This window comes from Hemiscyllium ocellatum, chromosome 2 (assembly GCF_020745735.1).
Source record: "Hemiscyllium ocellatum isolate sHemOce1 chromosome 2, sHemOce1.pat.X.cur, whole genome shotgun sequence".
Taxonomy (NCBI): Eukaryota; Metazoa; Chordata; class Chondrichthyes; order Orectolobiformes; family Hemiscylliidae; genus Hemiscyllium; species Hemiscyllium ocellatum.
Genome location: NC_083402.1, coordinates 57308342 through 57325427, shown reverse-complemented (window position 1 = coordinate 57325427; position 17086 = coordinate 57308342). Strand labels below are relative to the sequence as shown.

Genomic DNA, 17086 nt, shown 5'->3' with positions numbered 1-17086 from the left:
CAGTCATCAATGTAACGGAGGAAGAGGTGGGGAGTGGTGCTGGTGTAATTACGGAAGATCGACTGTTCTATGTAGCCAACAAAGAGACAAGCATAGCTGGGGCCCATACATGTGCCCATGGCTACACCTTTGGTCTGGAGGAAGTGGGAGAATTCGAAGGAGAAATTGTTAAGGGTGATGACCAGTTCGGTCAAACGAATGAGAGTGTCGGTGGAAGGGTACTGTTGGGGACATCGGGAGAGGAAAAAACGGAGGGCTTGGAGGCCCTGGTCATGGCGGATGGAGGTGCAGAGGGATTGGATATCCATGGTGAAGATGAGGCGTTGGGGGCCAGGAAATGGAAGTCTTGGAGGAGGTGGAGGGCATGGGTGGTGTCTCGAACGTATTTGGGGAGTTCCTGGACTAGGGGGGATAGGACAGTGTCGAGGTAGGTAGAGTTGAGTTCAGTGGGGCAGGAGCATGCTGAGACAATGGGTCGGCCAGGGTGGTCAGGCTTGTGGATCTTGGGAAGGAGGTAGAACCGGGCAGTGCGGGGTTCCCGGACTATGAGGTTGGAAGCTGTGGGTGGGAGATCTCCTGAGGTGATGAGGTTCTGGTGATGATGGTTTGGTGATGGGGTGTAGGGTCATGGTCGAGGGGGCGGTAGGAAAAGGTGTCCTCGCGTTGGCGTTTGGCTTCAGCGGTGTAGAGGTCAGTGCACCAGACTACCACTGCGTCCCCTTTATCTGCTGATTTGATGGTGAGGTTGGGATTGGAGCAGAGGGATTGGAGGACTGTGCGTTGTGAGCGTGAGAGGTTGGAGTGGGGGAGGGCGGTAAACAGATTGAGGCGGTTAATGAAGAGATCGAGGGCAGGTAATAGGCCAGCGTGGGGTGTCCAGGTGGATGCAGTGTGTTGGAGGTGTGCAAAGGGGTCCTCGGGAGGTGGGCGGGAATCCTGATTGTGAAAGTAAGCTCGGAGGCGGAGGCGGCAGAAGAAGTATTCGACGTCACGGCGTGTATTAAATTCATTGATGCATGGACGGAGGGGGATGAAGGTGAGTCCTTTGCTGAGGACTGATCGTTCGTCCTCAGTGAGGGGAAGGTCTGGAGGGATGGTGAAAACTCGGCAGGGCTGGGAGTTGGGATCTTGTGTGGGTGTGGAGCTGAGAGTGGGGGCGGAGCCAGTAACTGGAGTGGGTGTGATGGTGGGGGGAATGCGAGTGTAGTCATGAGCTGGGGTGGTGTTCCCCTCAAGGTTCTGGGGGCCAGGATTCAGCGGGTAGATGAAGTGATGCTCAAACAGGCAGCTTAGACCTAAATGACACTGAGCTACTTAAAACTGTTTTCAGACAGGCACAAATGGTTAATGGGAAGTCCAGTGCAAAATGAAGAACATTATTGTTTAGTTATTGAGAAACCATCAGAGACCTTGACTGGTGTGAATGATGTAAAGAATACTATTATTAATCTTCAATAACATGAACTCTCTAAATTCACTGATTTCTGCTCTGACAGAACTGGCTCAATTTGGAGTGAACATAGCCTCATACTACTAACGCTAATGACCTGACAACAGCACTGTATCAAAACAGAAATCCATTCTTATTTCTAATTGGAATCTATGTTTATAACCATAAAATAAAAATCATTTATTTTGCTCAGAATTAAGTTTCTGTATTGATATTCTGAAAACCTCCAAGAAATATTTGCTGCCATACATCATTCATTGTTTTGTAGCTGTGTTTCAAACAATCTTATTGTTTCTCTGACTGTTTCATTATTATTTATAGTAGACAATTATGTCAAGGCTCTGATAGCCAGCAGCTGAAAATGTGTTGCTGGAAAAGCACAGCAGGTCAGGCAGCATCCAAGGAGCAGGAGAGTCAACGTTTCGGGCATGAGCCCTTCTTCAGGATAGCCAGCAGCAAAATTTCAAGATTAGCTGTTAGAGTTTGGAGTACCATATTTTAGTGTACACTGATTGAGAGCCAACAGTCCAAATTAGACATCATGAGAGTGCTGAAGAAAGAAAGAAAACCCAAGTCAGTGAAAAAGAGAAATAATATACATGTGAGTAGATCAATAGTACAGCTTATTATTAAACTCATGTACTCTACACCAGTAAGGAAATTCACTTTTGCCCATAATTCATTATGGAGTTCTTAAATTATGGCTTGATTGTGGTTGTGATTTAAAATAGGCAATGGATTTCGCATCACCTATTTTACAGTATCGGTAAAAATCTACCCCATAGACTCCAGAGACGAAATTTTGAAATCCTGTTGAAGTGAAACTTGGGAATGATTAGCTGTATGTGCAATACAGCTCAATGGAGTATTGACCTGACTGACTCCATTTTTCTAGAGTCTGATCTTTTGATGTATGTGAACATAAGAAATTGGAACTGGAGTAGGACAATCATTCTCTCAAGCTCGCTGCGTGATGCTATAAAATCTTTCTCTTTGAAGCTTCAGATAGACCTCAACTCTTCAATATTTCAAAACTCAATCTCCCTCCACTTTAAATGCTTTCAGAGATGTAACTTCTACAATGGTCTGGAATTCCAGAAATTTATTATCCTCAGAGAATAAACGCCTTCACATCTCAGTTTTAAATGACTGTCCCCTATTCTGTAGTCAGGAAACATAGTGGCTGAACTGTAATGAATTTAGAGTCATAGAGATATACAGCACAGTAACAGACCCTTCGGTCCAACCCGTCCATGCCAACCAGATATCCCAACCCAATATAGTCTGACCTGCCAGCATCCAGCCCATATCCCTCCAAACCCTTCCTATTCATATGCTCATCCAGATGTCTTTTAAATGTTGCAATTGTATTAGCCTCCACCACTTTCTCTGGCAGCACATTCCGTACATGTACCACCCTGTCCATGAAAACGTTACCCCTTAGGGCTCTTTTATAACTTTCTCCTCTCACCCTAAACCGATGCCCTTTAGTTCTGGACTCCTCCACCCCAAGGAAAATCTTTGTCTATTTATCCTATCCATGACCCTCATGATTTTATAAATTTGATCTGGGAAAGTGCAACAGCAAGGCACGCAGTTTAATTGGTCAAGTCTAGATTAGAGTGGTACTGGAAAAGCACAGCAGGTCAGACAGCATCCGAGGAGCAGCAAAATCGATGTTTCAGGCAAAAGCCCTTCATCAGGACTAGGGCTTTTGCTTGAAATATCAATTTTCCTACTCCTTGGGTGCTGCCTGATTTGCTGTGCTTTCCCAGCATCATCAGTCCTCACTTTTACCTTAATTGGTCAAGTTCCCAACCTGAAATGACTTCACTGAACCAACAGGGGCTCCATGGGAAAGGTTCTTCCCATTGTCTCTGAAGGTAAATCCCAGTAACATTCCCATAACTGGTGTTGGACTAAACTATCTGTAGTTCTGAGGATCCATTCTTCCTTCTTAAATAATGAAGTGGTATTTTCAAATCCAAAGGCAAAATCTAGAGAACTCAGGAGATATTACAGTAAGGAAGATCTTTATGACTATCTTTGTGTCATTTTAATGTTTTCATTTATGTTGAACATTCTCTTTAATCTCTACCTGATTAGATTGGAACACTTCAAAACCATTATCTACTCAGACACAAAATTCATCCACGAAGGTCTCGAAGAAGTGCTGATCACTTTACGAAAAGATTGTTTGAAGATGAACGGGTATGATACATTCTAAAACTATTAAACGAAATATGACAGTCGGTACTTTTTAACAATTTAAGTAAAATCATTAATAGTGAGTTTACGGGATAAAATCCACGGATAACTTAATATTTCCTGTTCTGCAACTATTCCCATTAAACAAAAATCAAACTAGTTTTTGTCCTCACATTTCAAACTAAATATTCAGCTTCACTTCAAGGTCTGGAATCTGGTGAGCCAGTTTCTCCATTCCTGTAGAGTCTATCTAATTTTCATTCCATTGAAAGTCATTGAATAAGCTGCTTCTCTTTATGGAATGGAGAATATAAATTAATAAGGTTCAGAATCCTAACTGCTAGTGAGGATGTAGAATGGGTGTACACTTATTGGACATAGGAAAATCAAGAATTAAGTTGAGCTGTGACAGTTTATTTCCTACAGCCTGTTCTCAATGTGGTATCTAACTAAATGGAATTAAAGGTTTGTGTCAGACTCTAACACAATAATACGGATGCTGTGGCATAACCCTCATATGTAGTGGAGCTTTGCAACAGTATCCTTCTATTATACATGTTCATATATCAAGTATGAATGTTGTGAAATGTACCACAGACCAGTGTCCCAGTGAAATGGTCCACCAACATGAATGACCACCTTCAGCAGGCATATGAAAAACATTCAGAGGGAAATTGACAGAAAAGAAGTAATTAATAAACATTTAGACTAATTGATAACATAACAGTCCTGTTCCATTAAAGAAAGTCAAATACTCACTCTAAAGGATTGTGTCAGTAACTATATCAGCTTGTCAAAAAGAAAATTTAGAGTTTATAAAGTTAAGGTGAGGCCGTTGTTTTGCGAGGAAATATTTTGCTCATGTGTTTCTCGTGTGTGAATAATAATGAGAAGGACTTTAATCTCAATTTTTTTGACAAAAGCATAAACAACATTTCAATAGTTTGTATCCTTTTTATGTCACATTACATATGAATAATATAATAAACCACAAATTGTGGGCTTAATCACGCTTGTACTATTCTTGTGTGTGGCTTAACTGTAGGTGTCTTGGGCAGAACAACAGTACGAAAAGCAAAGAAGTAAGCGGTCTCCAGTAAGGGACTGTAGAGATTGTATGGCAGAGAAAATGTTTACTGATCCCATGTGGAATCAGCAATGGTATCTGGTAAGTTCTCTGACAAGTTGCAGTAAAACAGTGTCCAGTTAAATATTTATTGCAAATAACAGCTGACAGCTGGATTTCCTTCCCTTCACATTTTTCATTTCTGAGAGTAGACTGTGTACCAATATCCATTCCAAGCCCACCGACTCCCACAGTTACATTGACTGCCCACCTCATACCCTAACTCCTGCAAGGATTTAATTCTGTTCTCCCAATTTCTCCATCTCAGTCTTACTTGTTCTAATGAAGCTACCTTCCACCGGGCTGCTCTGACATGACCTCCTTTTTCCTCAACCGAGGATTCTCCATCATTGTGGCTGGCAGGGCCTTCAGCCATCTCTGACCATTTCTCATACTTCTGCCCTCACCTCTTCCCTCCTTCTGAGAACATCAATAAGGTTCTACTTGTCCCACTAGTCTTCACACAATGCAAATTCTGGGAATGACAACTCATTTTCCATTTTACAGCCTCAAAATTTTAACATTGAATTCAATAACTCCAGAAACTGATCACATTATGTCTGTTCTCTAGATTTTTTACATTCTCCCTTACCCTCAGCTGCGTCGTATTTATGCTTTGTTGGCTTTGCTGTGTGTAGAGGGGACCAATCCTCACCCTTTTACGCCTTAATTTACAGCCATTTCACATATCATTTCTTCTTTCTCCACTATTGCCAACCCCTTTGTCTTTTGCACTGGACCTCTACACTATCTGCCAGCTTGCTCCTCTTTGGTCTCGGACAAAAATGTAAAATAAAGGAACCTATTTTCCAAACCTTTCAGTTCTGAAGAGTCATACCAGACTTGAAATGTTAACCCCATTTTTCCTTCCACCCTAGACTTTCTCTAGACTTTTCTGCGTTTGCTTCTCATCTGCAATTCTGCAATCACTCACTTGTCGCTAGTTTGCTTTGTCTGAGGCTTTGGGTGGGGTTCATATCTGAAGCAGCCACCACCTTCCCACTGCTGATCATAGAAGAGTTGCCAACCTCTGGTTGGCCATCAGTGTTTTCTGGAAGGCCTGCTACTGTCCTGAATTATGCAAGATCTGGCAAGAGACAATACGGGAGCTCTTGATGTCTCTTTAGTCAGTGACATAGACACCCATTGCCTCCACAAAATGTAGGTCATCAGATGTTGGAGCATCAGCAGACCATTCACTCCATGACACCCAAATCCCATGAATGAGTAAAATGTCAAAATTAACTCCTCAGTATTCCCAAAAAGTAATAATCACAATAACTTTCCTTTTTTTAGCAATAAGGATACATTTTGTCGTTTGTCAGAGGCACTGCACCCATATCTGTTTCAACTCAGTAAAATTGGTGACAACATTCACGAATTCATTTCTCAAGATAATGCTCTCAACAATTTCCCCAGTTTAAAATTTAGCCAAAGCTTTGTAGTTAATTGTCAGTCATCATTTATTGATGTATTCAACATGGCAATGTATCTATCAATCAGAATCCACTTGCCAACCACTCAGCACTCTCCTCTCATGCTGTATAAATGTTGGTTTTCCCCTTGAATTTGTATTCTTGGAAAATATCCTGCTGAGTGCAAGATGAAAATCTTCAACAAACTTTGTCTTGTTTCATCAATATTCAATTCTGTAATGCCAAACTTTTGTAACTTTTTATGTTAAGGTAACTAATGATATGTCATCTCTCTGCTCGTAGTCAACTTATTCACTTCTTCTTGTATTTGTTCAAGGACTCTATGTTTAGACATTGCTGATGTTCAAATCATTTTTGACTTAGTTCAGCAGTCCTATCTGTCAAATGCACTCCTTTGACTTCAGAATTCAAGGTCCCATTTTAAAATCCATATAATGTTGTTGACCACAAATATGAATTAGGCACTATTTCATAAAATAGGTTTTACAATTCCAAGCTGTTGTATACCTTGGGTGGAATCTCCTCGGGGTTTGTCTGATGTGGGCGATGGTGAGGTTTGCGGCAGAGTTGGATGAGGTCTTGTGAGGCCTAATTGATATTGACAGCATCGCGCTGTATTTTGTATGCATTTGCCAAGTGGTGAGACACATGTTTTGTTGGGCAACTGTGAATTGCCTGGAGAGGAGGATTATTGTTTATAAAATACCTCGATGACATGCCAACTCCCCTCATTCATATTCTGCTTTCTACCATACCAAACTTGCCGAACAAGTTAGATATTGAGAGAGGTCAATGAGAGGGTACCTGGTGAATTCAGCTTGCCACTTGGATTGAAGGATCTTCATAATGAACACGAGGTACCAACATGTACCATGGATACTGTACATACACACACACACACACACACACACACACACATACACCATTTTCATAGACATTGGGATCCAATATATGCCAGCCTCATGGCATATTTCCATTCTATTTTCATGATGTCTCTGTATTTTAATGCAACACCTTAGGCTGCGCCCTCCACTCTTATTATAATGCCTCTGCAAGGACACTGTGCACTCAAGGATGCACACCCAGGACGTGGACTGATATAGCTACATGCCTTGGCTCTTCTCTTGCTGCAGAACTGCTCACTCACTCTGAGCCTACTCGATGCTCCCAGCATAGCATTGATTTGCCATGTCTTTTTTGTGCTTTAATCCCTCAGGCAGAGATACCAAGTTCATATTACCTCTATCTTGCCTTGCTGTTTTGAGCAGACACAAAGTTAATAAGCTGGTCATGGTCGTCAGCAGGCTTTAATCAAATCAAGAGGGTATTGGCACATTGAATCAAAGGCAGTCTCCAATAACAGTCCAGGTGATTGGAAGCTGTTGGTCAGCCAATGGAGCTGTCAGAGTCAGGATGCTCTTCACTTAAGGGATGATGGCTGAATGTTAGGCAAATCACCACCATCTTGACCCTTTCTACCATATTATGGGTTGTTTTTCTTCTGGGATGAGAGAGGGGCAAGTATTAAGGGAGATGAAGGTGGGTGGCACAGCCGTTATGTTTTGTGTGTGAATGAGTAGACAACATAGAGGGCATGCAGGGCAGTTGTAGGGCAAAGCAAGTGAGGAAAGTTTCTGCAGGTAATGGTGAGAGTGTTTGAGTGTTGAGTCTTGCTAGGAGGTGAGTACAGTGGCTGAGACAGATCGAATGTGCAGTGTTAAAAAAGGTGAGGTTTACGTTACCAGAGTGAAGAAGGTAATTATCCTATTACTGTCAGCTCTGTGCATTTCTCCAGATGACCATAATTGCATTGAACCACATGGCATCCTTGGATCAGGCTGGCTTGATCTTATGTTGTAAGTCCTGCCTCTGTGCAATCCCATTCAGCAGAAGCTCCAGAACCCTCTCACAAAGCAGCATGAGGATTCCCCCTATCTGCAATGTCCTGGGAAAGTACCAGGAACTGTGTAGAGCAGCTCTGGACTGACAGTGCTCATCCAGAAGCACAATGGGGTTTTTAAAGATGGTGTGGGTGCAAGCAATGCCAGTGAAATTTAAGCTATCCTCTGAGTTGTGGGTTGTTCTGTAAATCTTCTCATGTGGTAAAATGGAGTTGTAATTGGATAGGAGAGCTGCTATAGGGCTGAGGTAAGTAATTAACGAGGTTTGGTGAGATATGGAGAGAAAACCTGCTAGGGCTTGTGTTGGAAATCCTTCCAAAAAATTCAACACAATTCAGTCTTAGGCAAAAAAATGCAAATTTCATCACTATGCTTAAAAAATTGTTGTCCTCTGCTTCACTTCTAACTTGTTTTGGTTCCCTGATGTTGACCTGGAATACAATTTAATTACAAGGTCCATTTCAGCAATACCAGTGAACAATATCTTGTTTATTGGCTATAACATCCATAAAGTTTTCCCTGAGACAGAACACCCCATTGAACATCCAAGCAAAAGCTGATATTTCTTCTGAAATATTCTAATGACTGACAATGTCTCTGGCCACTAGGAATCAATTTGGGATGCAAAGTGAATGGCACAGGCTTGTTTCTTGCACTGGTTGAGGAAACCATGAAAGACTCTCCTTCTTAACTTCTCCCTTTGCCTGAAGCATGGTAACCCTTCTGTTAAACTTGACTCATCTATCTGTCTAATGAGACAACAGCTCCACAGTCCAGTAGGTCTATAGTGACTTTACCTTTTACCTTGCAACTGCCATGTACTTGGAGAACTTACTGCTATATACCGTTTTGTCACTGTTCTTCAAACCTTATCCCATGGAGTAACTTTATTGCAGCAGTATGATACTTCCATTTTCACAGCAAATCGTTCTGACTTTTTCTGATTGTGATTGTAACTTTTGTCTATATACAGAGTCTGTTTGGTTATGCTTTGGGTATCTTCTGGAAACTATATTGAGACATAAAACTCATACATTAATGTTGGCGAATCATTAAGCATTAAACAAAATTGGAAAAAATGCAGATGCAGGAGCAATGAAAGCTTTTAGTTTTGTTTGCATACCTCAAAATGCTTTACAGAACAATGATTAGGACTTTCAGGTATTTTAGAAATTCAATCAAATGCATCATGCAACTCCAATAACGTGCAATAGCCTGAAACAATAAGGATAAAAGAGAACTGATTACTTATTGAGTGTAAAGGAAGTCCATAATATACTCCAATGGGAAAGAAAGGATCATATATTTCAAAGAGCAGTCCCGACAGATCCTGCTGACAGTACAGCATAAGATGAGTCATGGATTGCCAGTAATTTCTGCAGAGACAGGGTTATATTTGTGTTAGCTATGATTCACCAGAGTTCTCAACAACCACCCACAACATTGAATTATTCATCTACTAAATTAATTGTTTGCTGCTCAAAGCTCTTAGCTTCAAAACAAAGTTCATCTTTTAGAGATGCACTTGTTATTAAAAATGCATTCAAAATCTTATTACGTTTTATATATTCTTCCATCTAAAGCAAGATACAAGGACTTCATCAATGCTCCCGAAATTAGACCTTCATGTTATCCCTGTGTGGAAGAAGGGAATAACAGGCAAAGGAATTGTGCTAACTGTGCTTGATGATGGATTGGAATGGAATCACACAGATATTCAAGCAAATTATGTGAGTAACGCTGAAAGGAATATTTTTAGATTTTTTCATTTCCAAGATTAATCATAACTCTCCTGAAGCTGAAATATGAATTCAATGTGATTATATTGAACTGCAACTATTTATAGGCAGCAATGGATTTCAACAGCTCAAGAATTAATTTCTGCACTTTCGGTTTGCAAAGTTTTCCTATTTGTTCTGGCAAAATCTTGAGAATGAATATCATTTAATTCATTATGGAAGTTAAACCAATAAACTTATAATTAAGTATTGATTTGTAAAGTTGGTTCAGTGTTGCAAAATTAATTTCATGGATTGTTTAATATAGCAATTTTAGTTGATATTGGAACCCATATACAAGTCCTGAGTATATGGATAAACTCATGTTCCAAGCATTCAAAATTCTGGTATAGTGAATTTGAATTCTAAATAAACAACAAAGATTGATCAAATAGGCTATAATAAAAGTAACAATGCATTTACAAGTGTGAGTTTTTATTCCCCATGAAGTACCTATCTGCAAAAGGAGGAAAGATAAATTGGCTTTTAATACTACTACCATTTTGCTACAAACCAGCTGCAAACAGATAAAACATAGAACATAGAACAATACAGCGCAGAACAGGCTGTTCGGCCCTCGATGTTGCGCAGATCTGCCAATGAAACTTAACACACCATATGCCTTCTTAACAGCACTATCAACCTGGGTGGCAACTTTCAGGATTCTATGTTCATGGACTCCAAGATCCCGCTGCACCTCCACACTACCAAGAATCTTTCTGTTGACCCAGCATTCTGCCTTCCTGTTATTCTTCCCAAAATGCATCATCTCATATTTAGGTGCATTAAACTCCATTTACCATTTCTCAGCCTAAATCTGCAGCCCAAGTCCCCTTGCAACTTGTAACATTCTTCCAAACTGTCTACTACTCCACCGACTTTAGTGTCATCTGCAAATTTACGAATCCATCCACCTATGCCTGCGTCTAAGTCATTTATAAAAATGACAAACAGCAGTGGTCCCAAAACAGATCTTTGTGGCACACCACTAGTAACCAGACTCCAGGCTGAATATTTTCCATCAATCACCACTCGCTGCCTTCTTTCAGAAAGCCAGTTTCTAATCCAAATTGATAGATCACCCTCAATCCCATTCCTCTGCATTTTCTCCAACAGCCTACCATGTGGAACCTTATCAAAGGCTTTACTGAAGTCCATGTATGCCACGTCAACTGCCCTACCCTCATCTACATGCTTGGTCACATTTCCAAAAAACTCAATGAGGTGTGTGAGACATGACCTGCCCTTGATGAAACCATGTTGACTGTGCTTTTCTAGCACCACATTCTTGACTCTGATCTCCAGCATCTGCATTTCTCACTTTCTCACCCCCTGAATGATGTCAGACTCCTTGACTTGACTGATGACTACGCCTTTTAGACTATGAGACATGCTCATTTGGATGAAGCATTTGCAGTATGTTTGTCATGTAAGCTGCTGGCACATGCTGTCAGTGTGACATTGATGTAACCTGGTGATGTACAACCACATAACTACACCTTGACTGATCCTTACTGACAACAATGACAAAGTGATTGGCTTTGTGGTTGTTTAGCTTCTCTCCACAGTGCGATGCTAATGAGAGAAATGTGTCTCTTACTGCTATTAGTGAGTTTTTTTGTCTCACCATTCCAAACTTGGTGAAAAATTGAGATTTTCTCTTTTTTTGATGCTGAGAATCTCATTACATTGATCTCACCAGATTTTCCTAACTAATGTTCTATTGCCTGTTTCGTTCAGGGCTGGGAGATTCCCACCCTATGTTTTGACAGTCAACAGTGTTAAGTCAGTGGTGCTTGCTTATCTAATACATATATACAGCAGTTCTTGTTTAAAAATGTGAAATCTTGTGGTGCCATTCTGTTAGTTAATCACTGTGTCTTTGAATTTCTTTTTAAATACTTAATGGCCTTTACGGAGATCATAAAAACCACAACTAAACACATAGCCAATAGATACCACACAAACTGTACAGATAGGCCAGTGAATGCCAAGCAGCATGCGGAAAGAATAAGTTTGGAGTGAATTGATCTCAATGTCAAGATGGGTTTCACCACACTTACTGCCTGATCCTGCAACACATTTTACCATAGGCCACCCTGATCAGATGCCTAAAAGATTCTTCAGTTTTTAATCTGAACCTCCTTATAAAATTACTTTTCATAGTTTAGACATTGTCTCTCCTGTGAGCTTTTACTCTTTTGAAGTATGCACTGTCCTTTGCAGCAAGATAAAACTATCACACGTTAAATGACAGCATCATTCAATTCATATACTGATTTGGAAAGGCAGTCAGTGGCTCCATGGAGAAGAGATAGAAATTTGCTTTGGACCACTTCTGAAGACATGGTATACCAAGAGGCTAAGATTAATAGAAATTGCAGATGTATTCTCAGCTTGACACATCTCACTAGATTTGTTTGAAAGCAATGGTTTCTTTTCACCAAAGTTTTGGCAAACTTACTTTTTAATACATTTCAATGCCAACAGAACTTTTGAAAATATTAACTCAGAATAAACATGGAAACTATTCAGTGCTATAGATTTTCAATGTTTATCACAATAAATTTATCTTTTGGAGCAGTAAGTGCAGATTTATTTTATACTATTTTTCTTAACAATTGGTCATTATTGCGCTTTGAAACTGTAAATAAGAAAAAATAATTTCCATGATATGTTGAAAGTTAAATTAAGTTAATACTATTTCAGTTCTTGATAGATTGTCAGTTTGTCAATATTGGAAATGTATGGAGCTGAACCTGCAAAAAATAAGTTTCACAAAAAGAGAAAGGGAGACAAAGCTACATTTAACACATGGTTTTCCTCAGCATTTCAAATTTTTAACAAAATGTATTTTGATTTACACTTGTGTAAGTTACTTCCCAAAGTTTAACCAAAATAATTTTGGATGTTGGGCCATCGAAAGACAAATACAGCACATGGTGCAGTACTAAATGATCAAGGCTTTATTTCCCATGTTCAAGCATAGGCATCGCTGGCTGGGCCAGCATTTATTGCCCATTCCGAATTGCACTTGAGAAGGTGATGATTTGCCTTCTTAAACTGCTGCAGCCCATGTGCTATAGATATAACCATTGCTAGTAGGAGAAGATTTCTAGGATTTTGACCCAGCTGCAGTGAAGAAAAAATGAGATTGTTCCAAGTCAGAATGGTGTGTAATTTGGAGGGATACATGATCAAGTTTTGTTCAATGACAATTACTATATTAAATGAAACCTATATTTTGGTCTGAAATAATTTATTAACCACAAAGAAGTAGAATTATTTATATTATTCATAACTAACTGGGCAAATTGGTACACAATCTTCTTGTAGTTTTCTGTAAGTTTTAATTAAATATAATAAAATCAGCAGTACAAGTATGAGTTCTTGCCATTGACTGTGATGTTTTCTTTACATTTCAATACATGTGATCAGGGTGGCCTATGGTAAAATATGTTGCATGATACATTTCAACATATCATGGAAATTATTTTTTCTTATTTACAGTTTCAGAGGGCAATAATGACCAATTGTTAAGAAAAATATTTGATTACATTTGTATGGAAGCTGATCACATCATTTAGATTTTAAACAATCCTCTGTCGACTTGGATCACAAATATTCCTGAGCAATATTCCAACTAAGTCAAACAAATATAATGACAATGTTTCAAAAAACATTAGTTGTGATATTTGACTATTAATGCTTTAATTTCCATTTTTATTTCTATAGGATCCGGAAGCAAGCTATGATTTTAATGATAATGACCCTGATCCATTCCCCAGATATGATCCAACTAATGAAAATAAGTAAGTTTACACTTATCATAAAACATGAAATTGACTGAAGCCAGTGAATTCACACATCAGGATCTAGGTTCATTTTAGTAAAATGAGAAGTTAAACAGAATTTAGTCAGTAATTCCCTCTGCCTTTGTAGTTTTGCTGGAAGTACAGCGGAAACCTCCTACTCTGAGTCTGATGAAGTAACAGTGGAAGGACTGGGGAGTATCTGCATAATTACTTTTTTCTTTTGACTTATGGGAAGTTGATAAAATCAACTGTCACTAATAAATAAGAAAGTAAAGGCTACTTCTCGGTAAGGATGAGAAACTTTAGTTATGAGGATAGATTGGAGAATTTGGGAATGTTTTCCATGGAAATGCGAAGTCTAGGGAAACTTGATTGAAGTTTTCAAAACTCTGAGGGGTCTGGACAGAATTTCCATGGAGAAATTGTTCCCTCTCCCAAAAGGATTGAGAATCAGACGGGATGGAATTTAAAGGGATTTGCAAAAGACGCAAGTCCAAGGTGAGAAAACACTCTTTCACACAGCAAGTGATCTGGGTTTGGAAATCATTCTCTGGTATCATGGTGGTGGCAGATCAACTGAAGAAGGTAATAGCTTATTATTTAAATAGAAACAAAATGTGAAGTCATGGAAAAAGGGCAGGGGTTTGGCATTATGTCAGAGTGCTCAGAGAGCTGGTGCAGACATGATGGGCTGAATGGCCTGCTCCAGTACCGTAGCAATTCTTGATTCCATGAGCTGAAGCTAGCTAATGCAAACTTGAATTTGGGTTGTTTGATCCCACACCCAGTTAGTATGTATTTGTATTCAAAATTGTCTATAATGTGGTGTTGATCAGTACGTAGTAATTAACATGGGAAAGCGGAAGTCCACATTTGCACAATAGAAGGGAGCAGGAAAAAACATTAACCCTCTGAGCAGCAACCCACCCAGACCCACCCTATCCCGGTAACCCTGCAAATCCCATGGCTAGCCATCTAGCTGATACATCCCTGGACTCTATGGATAATTTAGCATGGCCAATCCACCTAACCTGCACATCTTTGGACTGTGGGAGGAAACCAGAGCACCCGGAGGAAACCCATGCAGGCAGGAGGAGAATTTGCAGACTCCATACAGTCAGTTATCCCAAGGGTGGCAACTGAACCAGGACTCCTGGCTCTTTGAGGCAGCAGTGCTAACCATTGAGCCACTGTGCTGCCCCAGAATATCCTTAAGTATTTCTGCAAAGGATACAATAGGATATCAAGCGAACTGCTGAGATTCTATCTTTTGATAGGGTTAGTGTGAAAAGAGATATGCTGGGGTATTGATATGAATTAGGAATATATAATGCACATACTAAAGACTGCACTGTTCCCCAACAGTGATAATTAACAAAAACCCTGGACTCAAATATCTGTTACAAACTTTCCTTTAAGTTATCAAACTATTCTTGGAAATGTTTTCCTGTTAATGATTTGTTTGGAAAATTTGCAGTCAGCACAGGCTGGGAGTTTCCATCTTATGCTGACAATGACTTTTACTAAAATTACTGCTAGGTGATAACTCAGGGACATTAGTTTTTGCATGGGGAATTTGCCATACAATTGCAGAGTTCAATCTGTTTCCATGAAAAATGAAGTTGAGGATTATCAGCTCAACCATGGTCTCATTGAATGGCAGGGTAGACTCAATGGGCTGAATGACCACAATCCCTCCGGTACCAGTGATGCAACAGTTCTGGCAGCCTATCATTTTGCTGCTTTGGAGTTTGGGGCAGCATGGTGCTTCAGTGGCTAGCACTGCTGCCTTACAGCGCCAGGGACCTGGACTCGATTCCAGCCTCAGGCTTCTGTCTGTTTGGAGTTTGCACATTCTCCCTGTGTCTGCATGGGTTTCCTCCCACAATCCAAAGATGTGAAGGTTAGGTGAATTGGCCATGCTAAATTGCCCATAGTATATATTATTAGTCAGGAGTAAATAGAGGGTAGGGGAATTGGCCTGGGTAGGTTACTGTTTGGAGAGTTGGGGTGGATTTGTTGGGCTGAAGGGCCTGTTTCCACACTAAAATCTGCTCTTAATCCTTTAGTCTTATGGTCTTAATGAAGATTGTTTGAAGTCCTGAAATGGATTCAGTTGCCAATAAATGTGCACTTAGACAGTCCCATGCCCATTTGAATTTAATTCTGTTGTCATACTATAGTGAATATGAAGATGATCACTTACAATGCATTGAGTCTGTTGTTTACAGCACGATAATGACTGGAATTGTCAACGTTTCCTATTCTTAGGGATGAGAGTCATAAATTTTCTATCTGCTGCAACAGTAGTGAGTGCTCAACAGTAAGGGACTCAGGATTTTCACATCTGGGTTGACTCATTTTCTGGTGTTAAGGGCAATTCTATATTTTGCTGGAAATTAACACCATTTCCAGTGTAATTAGAATACTCATCTTGGACAAGAATTCTGTTGGAAAAACTTGTCATAGGGAAAGCTGCTATGTGAAGATTTGAGAAAGTCCTTAAAAAAGCCTGCCCTACACCCCCGTACAACCCACCCTCCCATCCTGGCACCTTCCCCTGCCACCGCAGGAACTGTAAAACCTGCATCCATACCTCCTCCCTCACCTAAAGGAGCCTTCCACATCCATCAAAGTTTTACCTGCACATCCACGAATATCATTTATTGTATCCATTGCTCCCGATGCAGTCTCCTCTATATTGGGGAGATTGGGCACCTCCTAGCAGAGCGCTTTAGGGAACATCTCTAGGACGCCCGCACCAATCAACCACACCGCCCCGAGGCCCAACATTTCAACTCCCCTTCCCACTCTGCCGAGGACATGGAGGTCCTGGGCCTCCTTCACCGCCGCTCCCTCACCACCAGACGCCTGGAGAAAGAACGCTAATCTTCCACCTTGGAACACTTCAACCCCAGGGCATCAATGTGGATTTCAACAGTTTCCTCATTTCCCCTTCCCCCACCTCACCCTAGTTCCAAACTTCCAGCTCAGCACTGTCCCCACGACTTGTTCGGACTTGTCCCACCTGCCTATCTCGTTTTCCACCTATCCACTCCACCCTCTCCTCCCTGACCTATCACCTTCATCCCCTCCCCCACTCACCTATTGTACTCTATGCTAATTGCTCCCCACCCCCATCCTCCTCTAGCTTATCTCTCCATGCTTCAGGCTCTCTGCTTTTATTCCTGATGAAGGGCTTTTGCCCGAAACGTCGATTTCGCTGCTCTTTGGATGCTGCCTGAACTGCTGTGCTCTTCTGGCACCACTAATCCAGAATCCTACAATGTTGCAATGCCTGCAATGAATGAAAATAACCTTTAGATCCTTTCCCCAAAGTTCCTCAGCCAGGAAAACTAAAGTGTTTCTTGT

The 17086-nt window shown here is 40.6% G+C and overlaps 1 protein-coding gene across 1 annotated transcript in view; it reads left to right on the top strand.

Annotated features, from left to right (window-relative positions):
* The window catches only part of pcsk1 (proprotein convertase subtilisin/kexin type 1), a 74696-nt gene that overhangs the window by 14469 nt on the left and 43141 nt on the right, over positions 1 to 17086 (top strand). The window contains exons 2-5 of the mRNA XM_060841398.1: positions 3557 to 3661; positions 4704 to 4826; positions 9705 to 9851; positions 13635 to 13711. Coding sequence (XP_060697381.1) covers positions 3557 to 3661; positions 4704 to 4826; positions 9705 to 9851; positions 13635 to 13711 — 452 coding nt within the window. The remainder of the gene's footprint in view (positions 1 to 3556; positions 3662 to 4703; positions 4827 to 9704; positions 9852 to 13634; positions 13712 to 17086) is intronic.